The sequence below is a fragment of the Nerophis ophidion genome, linkage group LG01 (assembly GCF_033978795.1).
Source record: "Nerophis ophidion isolate RoL-2023_Sa linkage group LG01, RoL_Noph_v1.0, whole genome shotgun sequence".
Classification (NCBI taxonomy): Eukaryota; Metazoa; Chordata; class Actinopteri; order Syngnathiformes; family Syngnathidae; genus Nerophis; species Nerophis ophidion.
This window is the reverse complement of record NC_084611.1, coordinates 16,771,654-16,797,299: the sequence shown is the minus strand read 5'-3', so window position 1 is coordinate 16,797,299 and position 25,646 is coordinate 16,771,654. Positions and strand designations below refer to the sequence as shown.

The 25,646-nt window shown below is 39.0% G+C and overlaps 1 protein-coding gene across 1 annotated transcript in view; it reads right to left on the bottom strand.

Moving 5' to 3' along the window:
• The window catches only part of si:ch211-158d24.2 (multiple epidermal growth factor-like domains protein 9), a 113,705-nt gene that overhangs the window by 12,286 nt on the left and 75,773 nt on the right, over positions 1-25,646 (bottom strand). The window contains exons 3-4 of the mRNA XM_061897439.1: positions 18,200-18,339; positions 6,861-7,019 (exon numbers count right to left, since the gene is read on the bottom strand). Coding sequence (XP_061753423.1) covers positions 6,861-7,019; positions 18,200-18,339 — 299 coding nt within the window. The remainder of the gene's footprint in view (positions 1-6,860; positions 7,020-18,199; positions 18,340-25,646) is intronic.

Here is a 25,646-nt window from a genome sequence, read left to right as displayed (position 1 = left end):
GGATTGCAGCTAGGGCTGGGCGATATATCGATATATACGATATATCGCAGGTTTGTCTCTGTGCGATATAGAAAATGACTATATCGTAATATTCGATTATATGTTCTCACACCGTGGCTTTAAGCTGCGTGCATTACATTACTGGTGTGTCTCATTCCTTCTCGTCTGTCCTTCTCACAGAGACGTAAAATAAGCCCGCCTTCTTACATACATCACATACTGTCGCGCATGTAGGGTCACTTGCTCTCGCCGAGAGCTAACGTTAGCTGAGGCAAGTCGAGTTGCTTTTAGCTGCAGGCATCACACGACAGGCGTTTCTCACTCCTCGTTTCTCATTCTGACAGATACGGAAAATAAGTCCGCCTTCTTACATACGTCACATACTCTCGCGAGTCTAGCGTCATAGCTCTCGCCGATCATGGTGCGAAACTTATCACAAATGGAGGAAGAACAATAAATGCCCAACATAAAGAGCAGGGGGGTCCATCATCTGGCGGTGGTTTGGCTCCAAGTGGGAAGATAGTCAGCAGACAAAAGCAATATGCTGTTCCATGTATATACTATGATGATTAACCTGTTGGATGACTGTAATATGCTGATAGTATATATTTGTACCATGAATTTATTAACGTGGACCCCGACTTAAACAAGTTGAAAAATGTATTCGGGTGTTGCCATATAGTGGTCAATTGTACGGAATATGTACTGTACTGTGTAATCTACTAATAAAAATATCAATCAATCAATGAAAAGTATACAGCAGAAGTGTTACTACAAAAAGGTAGCAACACTAATAATGTATTTCATTTAAAAAGTCACCCGTGAGAGAATGAAGAGTATCTAATAAATACAGTTTTGGTCAATTGACTTAGTTGGGATTTCCCTCTCTGCATGAAAGTTTAAAATGAGCATATATTAATGCAGTATGAACAAGAATGTTTTAATGTAGATACATAGAATCATCATACTGCTGTGATTATATGCATCAAGTGTTCATTCAAGGCCAAGGCAAAATATCGTAATATATATCGTATATCGCAGTTTGGCATAAAATGATCGCGATATTAATAAAAGCCAATATCGCCCAGCCCTAATTGCAGCTGCCTTTAGCACCGAGACACAGTCGGTGTTTCTTTGTTTGTTGTGAAGCAGAGCGGTCAAGCGAAATGTTTTCTTTAGGTCAACCAGCATGTTTTTGGATGGGGAAATTGTGATATATATTCGTTGTCCTGCAGCAGCTGTCAAAAAAGGCAGCTGTGAGCTTGGCTCCTCGGCTTCTCTCTGAGACACAGCGTGTTCACCGCAGCCATCCGACCTCGAGGTATGTCTTTACAATCTTTAAAATCCCACTAAAACACTATTAAAATAATAAGCAGATAAGGGATCTTCCAGAATTATCCTAGTAAATGTGTCTAATTACATCTGAAACGCTCACATTGTCTTCGCCCGGAGCCGTCGCATTTTCCATCCATCCATCCATCCATCATCTTCCGCTTATCCGAGGTCGGGTCGCGGGGGCAACAGCCTAAGCAGGGAAACCCAGACTTCCCTCTCCCCAGCCACTTCGTCTAGCTCTTCCTGGGGGATCCCGAGGCGTTCCCAGGCCAGCCGGGAGACATAGTCTTCCCAACGTGTCCTGGGTCTTCCCCGTGGCCTCCTACCGGTTGGACGTGCCCTAAACACCTCCCTAGGGAGGCGTTCGGGTGGCATCCTGACCAGATGCCCGAACCACCTCATCTGGCTCCTCTCGATGTGGAGGAGCAGCGGCTTTACTTTGAGTTCCTCCCGGATGGCAGAGCTTCTCACCCTATCTCTAAGGGAGAGCCCCGCCACACGGCGGAGGAAACTCATTTCGGCCGCTTGTACCCGTGATCTTATCCTTTCGGTCATGACCCAAAGCTCATGACCATAGGTGAGGATGGGAACGTAGATCGACCGGTAAATTGAGAGCTTTGCCTTCCGGCTCAGCTCCTTCTTCCTTCTTCCAGCCTCTCCAGGTTTCACTGTCGTTGCCAACGTGAGCGTTGAAGTCTCCCAGTAGGACAAGGGAATCACCCGGGGGAGCACTTTCCAGTACTCCCTCGAGTGTTCCCAAAAAGGGTGGGTACTCTGAACTGCTGTTTGGTGCATAAGCACAAACAACAGTCAGGACCCGTCCCCCCACCCGAAGGCGGAGGGAGGCTACCCTTTCGTCCACCGGGTTGAACTCCAACGTACAGGCTTTGAGCCGGGGGGAAACAAGAATTGCCACCCCAGCCCGTCGCCTCTCACTGCCGGCAACGCCAGAGTGGAAGAGGGTCCAATCCCTCTCGAGAGAAGTGGTTCCAGAGCCCTTGCTGTGCGTCGAAGTGAGTCCAACTATATCCAGCCGGAATTTCTCGACTTCGCGCACTAGCTCAGGCTCTTTCCCCCCCAGTGACGTGACGTTCCACGTCCCAAGAGCTAGCTTCTGTAGCCGAGGATCGGTCCGCCAAGTGCCCTGCCTTCGGCTGTCGCCCAGCTCACAATGCACCCGACCTCTATGGCCCCTGCTATGGGTGGTGAGCCCATTGGAGGGGTGACCCACGTTGCCTCTTCGGGCTGTGCCCGGCCGGGCCCCATGGGAACAGGCCCGGCCACCAGGCGCTCGCCATCGTGCCCCACCTCCGGGCCTGGCTCCAGAGGGGGGCCCCGGTGACCCGCGTCCGGGCGAGGGAAATCTGGGTCCATGGTTTTTCATCTTCATAAAGGTCTTCGAGCTGCTCTTTGTCTGATCCCTCACCTAGAACCTGTTTGCCTTGGGAGACCCTACCAGGGGGCTTTATGTCCCCGGCCGTCGCATTTTTTTCAATTTTATTTTATTTTTTTCTCTAGTCCTTCACTATCAATATCCTAATTCACAAATCTTTCATCTTCGCTCAAATTAATGGGGAAATTGTCGCTTTCTCGGTCCGAATTGCTCTTACTGCTGGTGGCTCCCATTATAAACAATGTGAATACGTGTGGAGCCCTGCAACTCGTGACGTCACGCGCACATACTTATGGTAAAGGCAGGTTTTTTTTTAATAGCGACCAAAAGTTGCAAACTTTATCGTCGATGTTCACTACTAAATATCGCAAAATGATCAAGTATGACACATAGAATGGACCTGCTATTCCCGTTTAAATAAGAAAATCTAATTTCAGTAGGCCTTTAAGGCATGCAGGGGCCATTTTGATATTTTTTAATGTATTATTTTTTAAACTTAGGGCTTTCCTCGTGTGGTTACTGGGACTCGGAAATATTTCGGTCTTAAAAATAAGTCATACATTATTGTCATCTTTAAAATAATTTTTCATCTCTTAGATCGCTACATCAATTTCCGGTCTATCTGTTGATATAAAGTTAAAACAATGTTTAACATCTTTAAAATAAAAGGTTGTTATATATTTATATTCCAGGTATTCTTCATAAAACATGACGAGGTCATTTGCATTTGTATTCATTTTTTCATTTAGGCCTACTGAAATGAGATTTTCTTATTTAAACAGGGATAGCAGGTCCATTCTATGTGTCATACTTGATCATTTCGCGATATTGCCATATTTTTGCTGAAAGGATTTAGTAGAGAACATGGACGATAAAGTTCGCAACTTTTGGTCGCTCATAAAAAAGCCTTGCCTGCACCGGAAGTAGCAGACGATGTGCGCGTGTCATCACTGGTTGTAGAGCTCCTCACATCCTCACATTGTTTACAATCATAGCCACCAGCAGCGAGAGCTATTCGGACCGAGAAAGCGACAATTTCCCCATTAATTTGAGCGAGGATGAAAGATTCGTGGATAAGGATAGTGAGAGTGAAAGACTAGAAAAAAAAAAAAAAAAAAGGCGAGGGCAGTGGGAGCGATTCAGATGTTATTAGACACATTTACTAGGATAATTCTGAAAAATCCCTTATCTGCTTATTGTGTTACTAGTGTTTTAGTAAGATTATATGGTACCTGAAAGTCGGAGAGGTGTGGCCACGGGTGTGGTGACCGCCATTGTCTCCGGTGGGAGGAGGTAATAGTCCGCAGCTGCAGGAAGACGCAAGCTCCGCTCATGTCTGCGGTACGAGCGGATTTATTAGCACAATTTTCTCACCGAAACCTGCAGGTTGACATGTGGTCGAGAACCATGTTCGCTTGACCGCTCTGTTCCATAGTAAAGCTTCACCTTCGGGAATGTAACCAAGGAAACACCGGCTGTGTTTGTGTTGCTAAAGGCAGCCGCAATACAGCACTTTCCATCTACATCTTCTCTTCTTTGACTTCTCCATTATTAATTGAACAAATTGCAAAAGATTCAGCAACACAGATGTCCAGAATACTGTGTAGTTATGCGATAAAAGCAGACTACTTATAACTTGGATCGGGCTGGAAGAACATGTCCGCTACCACCGGTGACATCACACGCCTACGTCATCATACGCATCATCATTCCGCGACATTTTCAACAGGATACTTCGCGGGAAATTTAAAATTGCAATTTAGTAAACTAAAAAGCCCGTATTGGCATGTGTTGCAATGTAAATATTTCATCATTGATATATAAACTATCAGACTGCGTGGTCGGTAGTAGTGGGTTTCAGTAAGCCTTTAAGAAATTGCAGTTTTTGTATCACTACCCCACTCTTCTACAAGTGGGGTCAAAGATAAAACCAAGAAGTTCATGTGGAATCTTCTATGAACCTCTAATTCAAAGCAACTCTGACTGTCCCACATCTCTCACATCTGATGCAAATTTGACCGTCAAAACTGTCCCACCTCAACATCTAATGCAACTTTGACTGTCAATACTGTCCCACTTACACATCTGATGTCATCTCACATTATATGCAACTTTGACTGTTAATACTGTCCCATTTACACATCTGATGTCATCCGTCACATCTGATGCAACTTTGACTGTCAACACTGTCCCACTTACACATCTGACGTCATCTCTCACGTCTGCTGCAACTTTGACAGTCAATTATGTCCCACTTACACATCTGACGTCATCTCTCACGTCTGATGCAACTTTGAATGTCAATACTGTCCCACTTACACATCAGTCATCTCTCACGTCTGATGCTACTTTGACTCTCAATACTGTCCCACTTACATATATGATGTCATCTCTAACATCTGATGCAACTTTGACTGACCATACCGTCCCACTTACACATCTGGTGCAATTTTGACTGTCAATACTGTCCCACTTACACATTTGATGCCATCTCACATCTCATGCAATTTTGACTGGCAAGACTGTCCCACCTACACCTTTTGATGTCATCTCTCACATCTGATGCAACTTTGACTGTCAATACTGTCTCACTTACACATCTGATGTCATCTCTCACTTCTGCTGCAACTTTGACAGTCAATACTGTCCCACTTGCATATCTGATGTAATTTCTGACATCTGATGCAACTTTGACTGTCAATACTGTCCCGCTTACACATCTGTCATCTCTCACGTCTGATGCAACTTTGACTGTCAGTACTGTCCCACTTACACATCTGTCATCTCTCACGTCTGATGCAACTTTGACACTCAATACTGTCCCACTTACATATATGATGTCATTTCTAACGTCTGATTCAACTTTGACTGTCCCGTCCCACTTACACATCTGATGCAACTTTGACTGTCAATACTGTCCCACTTACATATCTGATGTCATCTTTAAACGTCTGATGCAACTTTGTCAATACTGTCCCACTTACACATCTGATGTCATCTCTCACGTCTGCTGCAACTTTGACAGTCAATACTGTCCCACTTACATATCTGATGTAATTTCTAACATCTGATGCAACTTTGACTGTCAGTACTGTCCCACTTACATATCTGATGTAATTTCTCACGTCTGATGCAACTTTGACTGTCAATACTGTCCCACTTACATATGATGTAATCTCTAACGCCTGATGCAACTTTGACTGTCAATACTGTCCCACTTACACATCTGTCATCTCTCACATCTGCTGCAACTCTGACTGTCAATACTGTCCCACTTACAAATCTGATGTCATCTTTAAACGTCTGATGCAACTTTGATTGTCAATACTGTCCCACTTACACATCTGTCATCTCTTACATTATACCTGTATGCAACTTTGACTGTCAATACTGTCCCATTTCCACATCTGATGCAACTTTGACTGTCAATACTGTCCCACTTACACATCTGATGTCATCTCTCACGTCTTAGGCAACTTTGAATGTCCGTACCGTCCCACTTACACAGCCGATGTCATCAGTCACATCTGATGCAACTTTGACTGTCAATACTGTCCCACTTACACATCTGTCATCTCTCACATCTTAGGCAACTTTGATTGTCAATGCTGTCCCACTTACACATCTGTTATCTCTCACGTCTGATGCAACTCTGACTGTTAATACTGTCCCACTTACACATCTGATGTCATCTCTCACGTCTGCTGCAACTCTGACTGTCAATACTGTCCCACTTACACATCTGTCATCTCTCACATCTGCTGCAACTCTGACTGTCAATACTGTCCCACTTACACATTTGATGCCATATCACATCTCATGCAATTTTGACTGTCAAGACTGTCCCACCTACACCTTTGATGTCATCTCTCACATCTGATGCAACTTTGACTGTCCATACTGTCCCACTTACACAACTGATGTCATATCTCACATTCTATGCAACTTTGACTGTCAATACTGGGTTTTACGTGAATCGGTGCCTGGTAGGACGATGCCAAAAAGGTACCAGATTTGGAACACATCCCTACATGTGAATGACGTATAAAGTGAGGCACACTTCCATACAACCTGCTTACGACACGTGATGAGGATGCCTGATGACAATGTGTGTGTCAGGTCATGGACTCACCCGTGTGACAGGCGCCAGTAGAGGAGGCGTTGGAGCAGGGACACGGGACACAGGCTTCAGTCAATGGAGTGCCGGGGCTGCGGTAATGATCAGGCTTGCACTCCTCACAGTTGGACCCCTGGGTCCCCTGGGCGTTGCCCTCACAGTTCAGACACACACCTGAGGAAAGAGACGTACGACAATCTCAAGTCTTTTCCAGGGCAGTGATTCTCCATTTTTTTCCGTCACACCCTCTCCCCCCCAGAGCTCAACTATAAATAGTATAATTTGTCTAAAATTGTTCAACGTAAGCCTCTGCATAGCATTGTATCTTTATTCAGATTAAAGACGACTACAGATCAGCTTACAAACATCACGTTTATTAACATTGTTTTTTTTAGTTTGGGAAGGTAACAGCCGGCTGGATTAAAGATGTTCTTCATTTTCACAAACTGGAAACGATCAGGCTGACATTGAACGGCTGTTCTGTGAAACTTATGGAAGTATGGGGTGGTTTCCTACAATATGTATAGGAGACTGATCTCCAGCTGGGCTCCGGTTGAGACGTGGTTGGATTGTGGTTGATTGATGAGCCTTTTTTTTGCATCTACGTATTTCTGCACCATGTTGAGGCCATTCGGAAGTACACTTGTCTGTGGCTTCTAGTGTTGTCCCGATACCGATATTTTGGTACCGGTATGGGTGCCGAAACGTATTTCGATACTTTTCTAAATAAAGGGGACCACAAACAAATTGGCTTTATTTGAACAAAAAATCTTAGGGTACATTAAACATATGTTTCTTATTGCAAGTTTGTCCTTAAAAAAAAATAGTGAACATACTAGGCAACTTGCCCTCTATTAGTAAGTAAACAAACAAATACTCCTAATTTAGTCAGCTGACTTATGCTACTGCATAGCATATTGTGTCATTTTCCATTCTATTATTTTGTCAAAATTATTAAGGACAAGTGGTAGAAAATTAATTATTAATCTACTTGTTCATTTACTGTTAATATCTGCTTACTTTCTCTTGTAACATGTTCTATCTACACTTCTGTTAAAATATAATAATCACTTATTATTCTGTTGTTTGGATACTTTACATTAGTTTTGGATGATACCACAAATTTGGGTATCAATCCGATACCAAGTAGTTACAGGCCTCACCTGTGGTGTGCGGCTCCATCTAGTGGTACTCCGAAGAATTACGTAATTAAATATTAAAAGACAGTGTTACTGTTCGAACTATGTGTAATGTTACAGTGTCCAACACATATAAATATACTTGTTAAATGAAACCTGCCTTGTTTCTTATGACTACTTAGACCTACTACGGTACTGTATTTTAATGTTAGTCATTATTTTAGTAGTTTGAGAGCAAAGTGTTTTCTGGGGTGGTACTTCGTGAAAAACGTTTGCGAGCCACTGTTTTAAGACATTGGATGTGTATTTTTTAAGCCTTTTAGTATGACACACACTTACATGAGATACGAAAGGCTTTAAGGCACAAGTGTCAAACTCAAGGCCCGCCACATTATTTTATGTGGCCCGCGAAAGCCTGGAAATAATATGCGCTAATAAAATGCCCAATATTTTCCAACTAAATATATATATATATTTTTGTTCCCTTTTGACATTAAAAATCATGTACTGCAAGCAATTGCATATCTTTTAAAATTCAATATTATCAAAATCAAAATGACGTAGTATTTAAAAAAATGTTTTCGTTAAAATAAAGAGAAATACTGTACTTAATTATCTGCTTGACTTATGATTTCAAAACAAATTATCAATCAAATTGTAGACTGCAAAATTGACAATAGATTTTACTTTTTTTTTTTTTTTACCGTAAAGTCAACTTTGGTACTGTTTTTTTTCCGTATACAGTAAGACACTAAAACATTAAAAAATAAACAAAAAAACACTTAAACATCAAGATTTTACGGTTTAAGACAAACAAACTGGCAACTCTGTTGTTTGAATTTTACCGCTAAAAACAGTGGTATTGTTTCTCCATTCCATTCTATTTATTCCATTTTTATATGCTGTAAAAAAAAAAAAAAAACGCCTTTACTGTAAAATTCTGGTGACTGAGCTGCCAGTTTTTAAAGTAAAATAAAAAAAAAAAAAAAAAATTGCGGCTTATGTAAAAAAATATACTGCTAATGTTTTATATGTATGTATGTATTAGAGATGCGCGGTTTGCGGTCTCATCTGCAGAGTCCGCGGATAGGTCGGGCGGGTGACCTGACGAAAAAATAGATTTTAATTAGATTCGGGCGGGTGGCGGTTGAACCATCCGGAAATATTGGATATACATGGTTCTGGGATCGGTATCCTTTACCATTCAAAGAGCCATTTAAGACCCGTGTCACAAAGCGAAGAAGACAATAGCAGACGCTAATATTCTCTACAATGACTGCCGGCAGTCACCCAGTTAATAAGTGTTAGGGCGTGCTATGAAGCCATTGGCTTTGTCGCCCTCTACAGCATTTACGATCTGCTTGTCAGTCCAGGATCATGTTGTGTGTGGCTTCCGCAGCAACACGCACACGACTGCAAGGCATACTGGGTGACACAGAGTACACTAATGGTTGTGATATAAACTATTTTAACACTCCTACTAATATGCGCCACATTGTGAACCCACACAAAAGAAGAATGACAAACACATTTTGGGAGAACATCCTCCCAGTAACACAACATAAACGCAACACAACAAATACCCAGAATCCTTTGTATCCATGACAATTCCTGACTATTTCATACACCCCGCTAGCAGCAAAGCCCGCCACCACCCACCCCATGCGTTGGTAAGGTGGGCGGGGTTGTCAGGAAATGTCACGGATACAAAGGATTCTGGGTCTTTGCTGTGTTGCGTTTATGTTGTGTTACTGTGAGGACGTTCTCCCGAAATGTGTTTGTCAATCTTGTTTGGTGTGGCTTCACAGCGTAGCGCATATTAGTAAGTGTTAAAGTTGTTTATATCACAACCATCAGTGTACTCTGCATCACCCAGTATGCCTTTCAATCTTGTACGTGTGATTGCGAAAGCTGCACACATGTTGCCGGACTAACAATCGGTTTGTACATGTTGTTGAAGGTGTCTAAGGCAATGGCTTCACAGCACGCCCATATTTTTGTAATCAGGATGAACGCCATTGAATATTCGCGAGAGCGTTAGCGGCTCCCATTGTCTTCATTACTCTGTGAAACGGGTTTAAATAGCTCTGTGAGTGGTAAAGGTGGCCGACCTCTGATGTATTTCAGAGGGCGGGTGGCGGGCGGTTGCTGTTCTAAAAAAATGTTGGTTTGGGTGGACGGCGGGTGGATGACGACTTTGGTGATGCGGTTGCGGATGATATAATCGCCTATCCGCGCATCTCTAGTATGTATGTGTGTATATTCATATATTACTCATTGTTAAATGCGGCCCTCTGAGGGCAACCATAACTGCGATGTGGCCCTCAAAGAAATTGAGTTTGACACCCTGCTTTAAGGTCTTTGAGAGTTTCACCTGTTCTGTACATACTGCGCTACACCTAAAGAAAGTGGATTTAATGGCCACAGGTGTTCAAACACGCACAAAAAGCTGTTGACAGATTAAGAGGAGTAACCTTTTTAATATTTTCATCGTCTTATAAGGTGAAGGAAGGATGAAAATATTAGTATGAGAAGTTGCTTTTCCTATAATACTAAAGAGCACAGTCAAGTTTGTGAGGATTATATTATAATGTTGCTTGAGTATCCCTGAGGAAAGGCGAGGATCAGTTTTTAGGGGTAACTGTCAAACCTGAGTTAATCCTCAGCACTGTGAACACTGAGCCAAAGTGAGGCCGTCCATCTGCTCCTGGATAATAGTGCTTGGACATATGGCCCCCTAACCCCCCTCCAAACTCCGCCACTATCCTAACTATCGCCATGGTCCCCTTCACCTTTCCTCATCCTTCCAGCCGACCACTTTGTAAGAGGGATTAGACCAGGGCTATCCAAAGTGCAGCCCTGGGGCCATTTGCGGCAAAGTTTTTATTGTCCCACGGCACATTTAAAAAAATATTGTAAATTTTTCTTTTTTTTAAACACAGAAAAAAAATGGAATAAAAAAGCAAACAGGTGAGATGTAACAACAAAAGGTTGCGATATTGACTCTTAATAACACAAAAGGTGTTAAAAGTAAAAAATAAATGTTTGACTTATTTTTAAAACCTTGAGTTGGCCCCTTTGAATCCCCAATAATTTTTTGTGTGTTTTTAAAAAAATATATTAACATCAATGTTGTGATATTGACTCTAAAAACACATAAGGTATTTTCTTTCTTTCTTTCTCTTTCTTTTGTCATTGCTTAAAAATTAATAATGACAGAAAATCAATCGTGTTGTGAATTTTTGACCTCTTCAATTACGTCACATAAAATATTCCACTTGAAAATATTTCTGGGGAAAATATTGCTTATTTTGTGTTTTCCGTAAAAAAAACTAAATTTTCTTTCAAAAAAAAAAAGGGCATGGAAAAAATAATTAACATTAAAAAAATATCTGGTCTAGACCCGAGACTTAAAGTGCTGAAAGTAAAAAAGAAATGTTTGACTTATTTTTAAAACCTTGAGTTGGCCCCTTTGGATCCCCAATATATATATATATATATATATATATATATATATATATATATATATATATATATATATATATATATATATATATATTTAAAACATGCAATAGCTAAAAGAAAAAAAAATATTAACACAAAATGTATTTTCTGTCTTTTTTTTACTTTTGTCATTGCTTAAAAATGAATAATGACCAAAAATACATTGTGTTGTGAATTTTTGACCACTTTAATTACGTCACATAAAATATTCCACTTGAAAATATTTTTGAGGAAAATATTGCTTATTTTGTGTTTTCCGTATAAAAAACTAAGTTTTCTTAAAAAAAAAAGGGGGGGAGCATGAAAAAAAAAAAAACATTAAAAAAATATCTGGTCTAGGCCAGAAACTTAAAGTGCTAAAAGAAAAAAAGAAATATTTGACTCATTTTTGAATCCACAATATATATATATATTTTTTTTAAGTGCAATAGCTAAAAAAATAAGTTATAAAAATCAACGTTGTGATACTGACTCTGACAACACAAGATGTATTTTCTGTCTTTCTTTTTCTTTTGTCATTGCTTAATAAATAATAATGAACTAAAATCAATCGTGTTGTTCGTAAAACCTTCAGTTGGCCCCTTTGGATCCCCAAGAATTATTATTATTTTTATTTTTTTTAAAGTGCAATAGCTAAAAAAAAATAATAATAATATTATAATCAACGTTGTGATATTGACTCTAATAACACAAAATGTATTTTCTTTCTTTCTTTTGTCATTGGTTAAAAAATAATGAACTAAAATCAATCGGGTTGTGAATTTTTGACCTATTCAATTACGTCACATAAAATATTCCACTTGGAAATATTTCTGGGGAAAATCCATCCATCCATCCATTTCCTACCGCTTATTCCCTTTCGGGGTCGCGGGGGGCGCTGGCGCCTATCTCAGCTACAATCGGGCGGAAGGCGGGGTACACCCTGGACAAGTCGCCACCTCATCGCAGGGTCAACACAGATAGACAGACAACATTCACACTCACATTCACACACTAGGGCCAATTTAGTGTTGCCAATCAACCTATCCCCAGGTGCATGTCTTTGGAGGTGGGAGGAAGCCGGAGTACCCGGAGGGAACCCGGAGGGAACCCACGCATTCACGGGGAGAACATGCAAACTCCACACAGAAAGATCCCGAGCCTGGATTTGAACCCAGGACTGCAGGACCTTCGTATTGTGAGGCAGACGCACTAACCCCTCTGCCACCGTGAAGCCCTGGGGAAAATATTGCTTATTTTATGTTTTCCGTATAAAAACAAAGTTTTCTTTAAAAAAGGGGGGGCATTGAAAAAAAAAAAAATCTGGTCTAGACTAGAGACTTAAAGTGTTGAAAGTAATAAAGAAATGTTTGACTTATTTTTGAAACCTTGAGTTGGCCCCTTTTTATTATTATTATTTTTTAAAGTGCAATAGCTAGAAAAAAATATGTTGATTTTTATATATATATATATATTAAAATCAACATTGTTAAGCCTTAAATAGGTCAATAATTCCTAACAATGTTGATTTTAATATATATATATATATATATATATTAAAATCAACATTGTTAGGAATTATTGACCTATATATATTGACCTATATATATATATATATATATATATATATATATATATATATATATATATATATATATTAAAATCAACATTGGAATTATTGACGTATTTAAGGCTTCAATTACTCCACATGAAATAATCCACTTTGATAGTTTTTTAGGGGAAAATAATACGTACTTTGGTCAAAGTCTTTGAAAGAGTTCATTAAAGTAACACCCCTGTTTCCAGCCTAAAAATGGCTGACGTTAACCAAGATGGCAGACTTCCTGTTTATTTTCAAATACGGCCTTTTGAGACTTACGTGCGTCCTCTCATGATAGACGTCTCCATCGATTTTCGTGACGATATGGGAATCTGGTGACAGGGGCTATTTTTTTCACATTTTTAGAGGGTGCTGTTGAGTCAATTTTAAAACTTGTGTTTGGTCCTTTAAAAACATAAACATTTTCGCCAAACCTGACGCATCGACAAAAATTACTGAGTTTTAATGCATCCCAAGGACCTCATGAATGCTATCAAAGGGGGAGAATAATAATAAACAAAGCCATTTCCACAAAGGCCTTTGCAACAATATAACTTAAAGACAGCATTAATCTGTTTTTAAAGGCGCTTGCTTTTTGGTAACCGAGCAACGCAGGAAGTGATCGCTGATCAGTGGGAGTGACACGCTAACAGCCAATCAGGTGACAGTATCAACTATCATGTTTGTTTGCACCTAAGGCTAGGTGATGTATCGAATATACTCAATATATCACGGGTTTGTTTCTGTGCGATATAGAAAATGACTATATTGTGATATTCGAGTATACGTTCTCACGCAGTTGCTTTTAGCTGCAGGCATTACACTACAAGCTCTTCCCACTCTTCCCTCTCTCCTCTCGTAGACAGCAAGCGCACCTTCTTACACACGTCACATACTGTCGCGTGTGCAATGTCATAAGCCCTCGCTAAGCAGAGAGGTAGCGGCATGAATAATGTTAGCTGTGGCAGGTGCTGCAAGCGGAGAGGTGCAAGCGGTAATACGAGAGAAAGAAGGTGTGAATCTGGTAACAAATGGACGAGGAATAATTAATTCCCCAAAAAACAGCACAGGGTCCATCGTTTGGCAGTGGTTTGGCTTGAAGCGAGAAGATGTTGAACAGACAACCGTAATATGTCAAGTATGCGACAAAAGAGTTGCCACAAAAAGTAGCATTACTGCTCATTTGTAGCATAATTTGAAAAATCACCCGCTAGCTCTTTTTAAAATGTTTTATACATATGCATAAAAATGTGCTTTCTTTTGTAATATTTTTTTAACTAATTAAGTAACATTTATGACAGTTATAGAAGTATCTTGTGTCATCATGCACAAAAGTCCACTTTATTTGTTTTAAAATATTGTAGTGACATCATGCACAAAAGTGCACTAGTAGCCCATTTTAAAATGTTTTATACATATGCATAAAAATGTGTTTTCTTTTGTAATATTTTTTAATGAATTAACCTTTATGACAGTTATTGAAGTATTTTGTGTGATATCACGCACAAAAGTGCACTTTATTTGTTTTAAAATATTGTAGTGACATCATGCACAAAAGTGCACTAATAGCTTGTTTTAAAATGTGTTAAACCTATGCATTAAAATGTGTTTTCTTTTGTGATTAAAAAAAAAAGAATTAAGTAACAATTATGGCAGTTATTGAAATATCTTGTGTGACATCACGCACAAAAGTGCACTTTATTTGTTTTAAAATATTGTAGTAACATCATGCACAAAAGTGCATTAATAGCTCGTTTTAAAATGTTTTATACATATGCATAAAAATTTGTTTTCTTTTGTGATATTTTTTTTTAGCCCCCCGCAACCCCAAAGGGAATAAGCGGTAGAAAATGGATGGTTGGATATTTTTTTTTATGAATTAAGTAACGTTTATGACAGTCATTGAAGTATCTCGTGTGACATTACGCACAAAAGTTAACTTTATTTGTTTTAAAATATTGTGGTGACATCATGCGCAAAAGTGCACTAATAGCTCGTTTTAAAGTCTTTTATACATATGCATAAAAATGTGCTTTCTTTTGTATTTTTTTAAATGAATTAATTAACGTTTATGACAGTTATTGAAGTGTCTTGTGGGACATCACGTACAAAAGTGCACTTCATTTGTTTTAAAATATTGCAGTGACATCATGCACAAAAGTGCACTAATAGCTTGTTTTAAAATGTTTTATACATATGCATAAAATGTGTTTTCTTTTGTAATGTTTTTTAATGAATTAGGAACGTTTATGACAGTTATTGAAGTATCTTGTATGACATCACGCACAAAAGTGCACTTTATTGGTTTTAAAATACTTTAGTGACATCATGCACAAAAGTGCACCAAAATCTTGTTTTAAAATGTTTTATACATATGCATAAAAATGTGTTTTCTTTTGTAATATTTTTTTTAAGGAATTAAGTAACGATTTTGACAGTTATTGAAGTATCTTGTAGGACATCATGCACAAAAGTGCACTTTATTTGTCTTAAAACATTGTGGTATCATTAACAAAAGTGCACCAATAGCTCATTTTAAAATGTTTTATACATATGCATAAAAATGTGTTTTCTTTTGTAATATTTTTTTAATGAATTAAGTAGCGTTTATGACAGTTATTGAAGTAGCTTGTGTGACATCACACACAAAAGTGCACTTTATTTATTTTAAAATAATGTAGTGACATCATGCTCAAAAGTGCACTAATAGCTTATTTTAAAATGTTGTATACATATGCATAAAATGTGTTTTCTTTTGTAATATTGTTTTTAATAAAGTGCACTTTATTCGTTTTAAAATATTGTAGTGACATCATGCACAAAAGAGCACTAATAGCTCGTTTTAAAATGTTTCATACATATGCATAAAAATGTGTTTTCTTTTGTAATATATTTTTTTAATGAATTAGGTAACGTTTATGACAGTTACTGAAGTATCTCGTGTGACATCATGCACAAAAGTGCACTTTATTTTAAAATATTGTAGTAACATTATGCACAAAAGTGCACTAATAGCTTGTTTTAAAATGTGTTATACATATGCTTAAAAATGTGTTTTCTTTTGTAATATTTTTTTAATGAATTAAGTAACGTTTATGACAGTTATTGAAGTATCTTGTGGGACATCACGCACAAAAGTGCACTTTATTTGTTTTAAAATATTGTAGTGACATCATGCACAAAAGTGCACTAATAGATCGTTTTAAAATGTTTTATATATATGCATAAAAATGTGTTTTCTTTTGTAATATTTTTTTAATGAATTAACGTTTATGACAGTTCTTGAAGTATCTCGTGTGACATCACGCACAAAAGTGCACTTTGTTTTAAAATATTGTATTGACATCATGCACAAAAGTGCACTAATAGCTCGTTTTAAAATGTTTTATACATATGCATAAAAATGTGTTTTCTTTTGTAATATTTTTTTAATGAATTAACGTTTGTGACAGTTATTGAAATATCTCGTGTGACATCACGCACAAAAGTGCACTTTAATTGTTTTAAAATATTGTGGTGACATGCACAAAAGTGCACTATTAGCTAGTTTTAAAATGTTTTATACATATGCATAAAAATGTGTTTCTTTTGTAATATTTTTTTTTATGAATTAAGTAACGTTTATGACAGTTATTGAAGTATTTTGTGGGACATCACGCACAAAAGTGCACTTTATTTGTTTTAAAATATTGTAGTGACATCATGCACAAAAGTGCACTAATAGCTTGTTTTAAAATGTTTTATACCTATGCATAAAAATGTGTTTTCTTTTGTAATATTTTTTAATGAATTAAGTAACGCTTGACAGTTATTGAAGTATCTTGTGTGACATCACGCACAAAAGTGCATTTGATTTGTTTTGAAATATTGTAGTGACATGCACAAAAGTGCACTAATAGCTCATTTTAAAATGTTTTATACATATGCATAAAAATGTGTTTTCTTTTGTAATATTTTTTTAAGGAATTAAGTAACGTTTATGACAGTTATTGAAGTATCTTGTGGGACATCATGCAAAAAAGTGCACTTTATTTGTTTTAAAATATTGTAGTGACATCATGCACAAAAGTGCAATAATAGCTCGTTTTAAAATGTTTTATACATATGCATAAAAATGTGTTTTCTTTTGTAATATTTTTTTTAAGGAATTAAGTAACGTTTATGACAGTTACTGAAGTATCTCGTGTGACATCACGCACAAAAGTGCACTTTGTTTTAAAATATTGTATTGACATCATGGATTAAAGTGCACTAAAAGCTTGTTTTAAAATGTTGTATACATACGCATAAAAATGTGTTTTCTTTTGTAATATTTTTTAATGAATTAAGTAACGCTTGACAGTTATTGAAGTATCTTGTGTGACATCAAGCACGAAAGTGCACTTTATTTGTTTTAAAATATTGTGGTATTATTAACAAAAGTGCACTAATAGCTCATTTTAAAATGTTTTATACATATGCATAAAAATGTGTTTTTTCATCTGATATTTTTTTTAACGAATTAAGTAACATTTATGACAACCATTTCCCAAAACACAATATAGAAGGTGAGATGTAACAGCATAATGCATACATTTATCATTTGTTTTCAAAACGCTTACAAAAAAGTGGGACCCCAAAAACTTACCACTGGCACCCAATTTTTAATGACTTGATGGGGACCCCATTATGAAAATTCCTAGCGCCAACAATGCATTTTCGTACTTTGCACTATTTTCTTACATATTCCTTATTTATGCACCTCCATTCTAAGAGCGTATTGTTAGGTGTTTAATGGCATTTTAATATTTTGTTAACATTTTCCATGCTGGTGTTGACATTTCCTTTCCTATCTGCCTTAATAGCTGAGGTGATTATAATCAGGTTACATTGGAAATGAAATCTATTCTTCCCCTGCTCTTCCATAGGTCATAAAACCTCAATAGCTACCGATATAAAACACTGATATCATGATACAGCATTCAGCCATATCGCACTGTCACATGTGGACCAAGACTAACACTTTTATCATTGGCTCAATTCACGAGTGAACCGCAACTAAGTGCTAGATGAAGCTAACGTGTCAATATTTGCTGTGTCAATACAACAACAGGAAGATGTAAACCAAGTCAACATCATTCAGAATTCCTCACCTGACTGCGGGTGGCAGTAGTTGTTTTGGTTTTGACACTGGCAGGGTTGACAGCCAGTACTGCTGAAGTGAAAGAATCCTGGGTGGCACTCGTCACACTTGGGTCCGTACACTCCCGGCTTGCACGCACATATCCCTGAGCTGGCAGGACAGTAAAGAAAAGACAGTTACTTCAACACAACATATTTAGGTATTATAGTACCAAAACATCGACTAGTTTTACATTAAATTTGTATTGTCCAAAGTAGTGTTGTCCCGATACCAATATTTTGGTACTTTTCTAAATAAAGAGGACCACAAAAATGTCATTATTGACTTTATTTTAACAAAAAAATCTTAGGGTACATTAAACATATGTTTATTATTGCAAGTTTGTCTTTAAATAAAATAGTGAACATACAAGACAACTTGTCTTTTATTAGTAAGTAAGAAAACAAAGCCTCCTAATTTAGCTGCTGACATATGCAGTAACATTATTTTGTCAACATTGTGAAGGACAAACAGTAGAAAATGAATTATTAATCCACTTGTTCATTTACTGTTGATATCTGCTTAGTTTCTTTTTTAACATGTTCTATCTAAACTTCTGTTAAAATGTAATAATCACTTATTCTTCTGTTGTTTGGATACTTTACATTAGTTTTGGATGATACCACAAATTTTGGTATCGATCCGATACCAAGTAGTTACAGGTTCATACATTGGTCAATACGGCCTAGTTTTTCTTGTTATATTCTTATTTTTACTGTTGTTTTTTATTCTTATTGTAATATTTTCTATTTTATTTCCACTTATCATTTACTTTGTACTATTTAAATTCCATCTCAATTCTGTACACTGCTGATGGAATTTTTATTCTCTTTTACTCCTGAATGAATCAATAATCAATAAGTGAAGTTTAATATTTATATAGCGCTTTTTCTCTAGTGATGCAAAGCGCTTTACATAGTGAAACCCAATGTCTAATTTTTACATTTAAACCAGTGTGGGTGGCACTGGGAGCAGGGGGGTAAAGAGTCTTGCCCAAGGACACAACAGCAGTGACTAGGATGGCGGAAGCGGGGATCGAACCTGCAACCCTCAAGTTGCTGGCACGGCCGCTCTACCAACCGAGCTATACCGCCCCAATAAAGATCTATCTATTTACCTACATACCTAGGTCATATTCAAAGTGCTCATGTGTCCAGGAACATATTTCCTGAGTTTATAAACATAATATAAATACAAAAAAAAAAAAAAAGAAAATTTTGTGATGCTAAAAAATATTGATGAAATCATAGTAGTATCGACTAGATACGCTCCTGTACTTGGTCTCATCACAGTGGATGTTAGGTGTAGATCCACTAATGACATTTGTTTATATTGTAGCGTGCGGGAAGATTCGGTGCTGAAGGGAATTCTGGGAATTTGTTCTATAGTGTTTATGTTGTGTTGCGGTGCAAATATTCTCCCAAAATGTGTTTTTCATTGTTGTTTAGTGTGCTCTCAATATATGGCACATGTTTATGACAGTGTTGGCATTGTTCATACGGCCACCCTTAGTGTGACTTGTATGGCTGTTGACTTAGTATGCCCTTCATTCACACGTGATCAGTGTATTCAAAGTTAAAACGGCCACCTCAATGGTTGATGATTGGATATTATACAATCTTGCCTTGACTAAGTAATTACAGTTGGTTGCTGCATCTGTAAGTGCAAGTTAAAACTGTACCATACAAGCCATTTATCAACAACACCCAGAAATGCCGCCAGCTCCGCTGGACCCGAACTCATCTAAGATATACTGATGCGAAGTGGACAAGTGTTCTGTGGTCTGATGAGTCCACATATCAAATTGTTTTTAGAAACTGTGGCCGTCGTCTCCTCCGAAACAAAGAGGAAAAGAACTATCCGGACTGTTATAGGCTCTCTCTAGGTCGTCCTCAGACGAGTCTTCCATCGTTGCTTCCAGTCATCCAGATTCTCCATACATTTGGCCAGTTCCTTGGTACTCTGAGCTCCTGCATCCTTCTTGAGTATGTCCACGTATGTTAGTGTGGGATGTCCTCTTGACCGATGCCCATGTGTTGGTTCCCACAGCACCAATTTGCTGGCTGGCAGCTGCTAGTCCTGCTAGTCTCATTCTCCTTACAGCAATCTTTTCGCTCACCCTTGGTATTCCCTTGTAGAGGATTCTGGTGGTTACTTGCACACTCTTGTTGATGTTAAGCACTGCAGGCGGAATCCTGGTGTAGCAACCATCCAGAGACTTCTCCAGGGTTGGCTTCAGGGTTCAGCATTCGCTGCCATAGAGGAGAACGGACTCAACTGTCGCGTAGAAGAAGCTGAGTTTGATTTGGCGGGGGAGGTTGGAGTTCCATACACTGGTCATGCCGTTCAGGGCCCTCCATGCAAGTGCCTTCCTCACTTTTAGATCTTGCTCAGTGGAGTTGACCCATGCGCCCAAGTATTTCAAGTTCTCAACTTCTTTCAGCACAGTGCCTCATGTTGTTATCAGACGTTGATGTTCTGGTGGAACGTTGTAGGTCATGACCTCAGTTTTCCTGGCATTTAGCCTAAGGCCAACCTTGACGCACTGTAGCTCTACCCTGCGTGGTAGTTCTTGTGCTTGTTCCACGTTGTTGGAGAACAGACTGATGTCATCCGCATAGTCAAGGTCTGTCAGGACCACTGCCGGTTGTCGACTCGACTTCCTTGGTGTCAGCGTGAAGCCAAGTTCCTGCTCTCGCCCATTGACTGCCTTCCTGAGCGCATGATCAAGGACTATGATGAAGAAGAAGGGGGCTAGTGTATCCCCTTGTATAACTCCAGCCAGGATGTCAAACTCCTTGCTGTTGCCATCTGAGGTCACCACCCTGGCCATTGTTCCTGCGTAAATAGACTCTATTGCTCGGAGTCGGTTCGGAGGATTACTGTATGTTATATGTGCAAAGTTCAAAAGCCAGAATCTGTGATGGTATGGGGGTGTATTAGTGCCCAAGGCATGGGTAACTTACACATCTGTGAAAGCACCATTAATGCTGAAAGGTACATACACGTCTTGGAGTAATATATGTTGCCATTCAAGCAAGGTCTTTTTCATGGACGCCCCTGCTTATTTCAGGCAATAAGACAATGCCAAGCCACATTCTGCAAGTGTTAAAACAGCATGGCTACGCGGTAAAAGACTGTGGGCCTGCCTGTAGTCCAGACATGTCTCCCATTGAAAATGTGTGGCACATTATGAACTGTAAAATACCACAACGGAGACCGTTGAACAACTTTAGCTGTACATCAAGCAAGAATGGGAAAGAATTCCACCTGAAAAGCTTAAAAAATTGGTCTCCTCAGTTCCCAAACATTTACTGAGTGTTGTTAAAGGGGAACATTATCACCAGACCTATGTAAGCGTCAATATATACCTTGACGTTGCAGAAAAAAGACCATATGTATTTTAACCGATTTCCGAACTCTAAAAGGGTGAATTTGGCGATTGAAACGCCTTTCAATTGTTCGCTGTCGGAGCGATGACCTTTCACCCGTGACGTCACAACGGGAAGCAATCCGCCATTTTCTCAAACACATTACACACACCAAGTCAAATCAGCTCTGTTATTTTCCGTTTTTTTGACTGTTTTCCGTACCTTGGAGACATCATGCCTCGTCGGTGTGTTGTCGGAGGGTGTAACAACACTAACGGACGGATTCAAGTTGACTTACGTGGAGTGTGCTAATCAGACATATCAATGGTCACGGCATGCTAATCGATGCTAACATGCTATATAGGCTAGCTGTATGTACATATTGCATCATTATGCCTCGTTTGTAGCTATATTTGCATCCAGCCTTTCACTCCACCCACATTTAATGCCAAACAAACACATACCAATTGACGGATTCAAGTTGCACCAGTTGTCAAAGGATGCGAAAGTCCCTCGTTTGTTCTGGATATTTTACAGACGATAGCTATGCTATCGACAGAGATGGCACAGAGATGTGTGGATATCCTGCGACACTCAAAGCAGATGCATTTCCAACGATAAAGTCAACGAAATCACAAAGGTGAGTTTTGTTGATGTTATTGACTTATGTGCTAATCAGACATATTTGGTCACGGCATGACTGCCAGCTAATCGATGCTAACATGCTATTTAGGCTAGCTGTATGTACATTTGTAGCTATATTTGCATCCAGCCTTTCCCTCCACCCACATTTAATGCCAAACAAACACTTCCCAATCGACAGATTTAAGTTGCTCCAGTGGTCAAAAGATGCAATCGTTGGTTAGAAGGCCATCGCCAAATTCGTCCTCGTTGCCTTTGTCTGTCGTGATATGGCTCAATATCTTCAGTTTCTTCTTCAATTTCGTTTTCGCTATCTGCCTCCACACTCCAACCATCCGTTTCAATACATGCGTAATAGGGACGGCGTGGCGCAGTGGGAGAGTGGCCGTGCGCAACCCGAGGGTCCCTGGTTCAAATCTCACCTAGTACCAACCTCGTCACGTCCGTTGTGTCCTGAACAAGACACTTCACCCTTGCTCCTAATGGGTGCTGGTTGGCGCCTTGCATGGCAGCTCCCTCCATCAGTGTGTGAATGTGTGTGTGAATGGGTAAATGTGGAAGTAGTGTCAAAGCGCTTTGAGTACCTCGAAGGTAGATAAGCGCTATACAAGTACAACCCATTTATTTAATCTGTTGAATCGTTGAAATTCGAGTCTGAATCCGAGCTAATGTCGTGATATCTTTCTGTTCTATCCGCCATGTTTGTTTGTATTGGCATCACGCAGTGACGTCAAAAGAAAATGGACGGGTGGATATACAGATAGCGAAAATCAGGCACTTTAAAGCCTTTTTTGGGATATTATATGATGGGTAAAATTTTGAAAAAAACCTTCGAAAAATAAAATAAGCCACTGGGAACTGTTTTTTATTGGTTTTAACCCTTCTGAAAGTGTGATAATGTTCCCCTTTAAAAGGAAAGGCCATGTGACACAGTGGTAAAAATGGCCCTGTGCCAACTTTTTGGCAATGTGTTGCTGCCATTCGATTCTAAGTTAATGATTATTTGCAAAAAAAAAATGACATTTCTCAGTTCGATCGTTAAGTATCTTGTCTTTGCAGTCTATTCAATTAAATATAAGTTGAAAAGGATTCGCAAATCATGGTATTCTGTTTTTATGTACCATTTCCACAACGTGCCAACTTCACCGCTTTGGGGTTTTGTTGTACAAAAACAAGATGATTTGATATATTGATTTTTACTACACATGTTTTGAATGGATGTGGAATGTAGTGTAGCTTCCCAGAAATACAGCACCATATCTCATCACTTCATGATCATCTACAACAGGGGTGTCAAACTCAAATACAGAGTGGGGCAAAATTTTAAACGGAACAAAGCCGCGGGCCAAGGTTGAACAAATTAACCTTTTAATAGGGACCCAAACAAGTTTTGCATGAAATATTGAACAAGCAAGGCTTATATAACTTTAGTGACATGCAAAATCCAGTTTCAAATAATAATAATAATAATTAAAAAAATATCAATGGCATATCAAATAAAACTTAAATAAAAATGTTATGCCTTTTTTTACTATTTGCAATCTTCTGAGCTAAATATCATTTTTTTTCCACAGGCCAATAATAAATTTGAAAATAAAATAACAATAATGAATGAACCAAACATTCAAGCTTTGAAGTAGCAAGAGAAAATGCATGAATAAAATGTTAATTATTGGTCAGTTTGCTGGAACTTTCCCGGAAGAGTTAGTGCTGCAAGGGGTTCTGGGTATTTCTTCTGTTGTGTTACACGTGCGGATGTTCACCCGAAATGTGTTTGTCATTCTTGTTTGGTGTGGGTTCACAGTGTGGCGCATATTTGTAACAGTGCTAAAGTTGTTTATACGGCCACCCTCAGTGTGACCTGTATGACTGTTGACCAAGTATGCATTGGCATTCACTTGTGCGTGTGTGTGTGTGTGTGTGTGTGTGTGTGTGTGTGTGTGTGTGTGTGTAAAAGCCAAAAATATTATGTGACACGCTGTTAGTATGGAGGAAAAGCGGACGTGACGACAGGTTGTAGAGAACGCTAAAGGCAGTGCCTTAAATGCACGCCCCCAATATAGTTGTCCAGGTGGGAATCGGTAGAAATTCAGGAGAATGGTTGCCCCGGGAGATTTTTGGGAGGGGCACTGAACTTCGGGAGTCTACCGGGAAAATTAGGAGGGTTGGCAAGTATGAGTATTAGCGGTGAATGCGGTGTTACAGTGGCACCGACGCTGTATAACACCGGCGGGCCAGCTCTAATGCTAAATTGATATTGCCTCAAGGGCCAAATTAAATTACTCGGCGGGCCAGATTTGGCACGAGAGCCAGAGTTTGACACCCATGATCTACAACAGGGGTGCCCATTACGTCGATCGCGAGCTACCAGTCGACCGCGGGGTTTGTGTCAGTCGATCTCCAGCCAGGCTTTTAAAAAAAATAGACCTAAAAATTTGTGATCATCAATTTTCACCAAGACGTAACTTAAATTACATTCACGGTACCGGAGGGTCTTGTGAGATGACGCTGGCTGCTGCAAGATCATTATTATTAAAATATGACCGAGAGGAAGACGAGAAACACTTTTTATTTCAACAGACTCTCGCGCCGTACCTTCCGTCAAAACTCTAAAGGCCGACTGCACATTTCCTATCTTCACAATAAAAGCCCTGCTTCATGCTGCCTGCGCTAACTAAATACAGAGTCTCGGAAAGCTGGCGTGCACAAGCGATCCCTCAGAAAGCTGACGTGCACATCACTTGTGCACGCCAGCTTTCCGAGACTCTTATTTTGTTAGCGCAGGCAGCATGAAGCAGGGCTTTTATTGTGAAGATAGGAAATGTGCAGTCGGCCTTTAGAGTTTTGACGGAAGGGACGGCGCGAAAGTGTTGAAATAAAAAGTGTTTCTCGCCTTCCTCTCTGTCATTTTTTCATAATAATGAACTGGCAGCAGCCAGCGTCATCTCACAAGACCCTCGGGTGCCGTGAATGTCAATCAAGCAAGCTACGGAATTTGCCGCCAATGTTTTTCTTGTAAAGTGTATGGAAGCTGGATGAATTAGATGCCAAAATCCAACCACTTTCATGTGGTATTGTACAGAAAGGATGACTTTTTTTCTCCTCCATTTGAAAATGTGGGTGTTATCATCATTACTGTTATTCCAATCAATGCAAGTCATCAGAATCAGGTAATACAACAACTTATATTCTTGTCTTCGTGAAAGAAAGACATCTATATGTGTTACACATGCTTGTATTATCATTAAACACATTTAACTTGTTTACAAAAATGTCTCTTTCGTAAATAAATAAATATAAATGATATATATAAATGAGGTAGATCCCCTCGAGTTGGTCAGTTGAAAAGTAGCTCGCCTGCAGAAAAAGTGTGGGCACCACTGATCTACAAGAAGAAGACACACA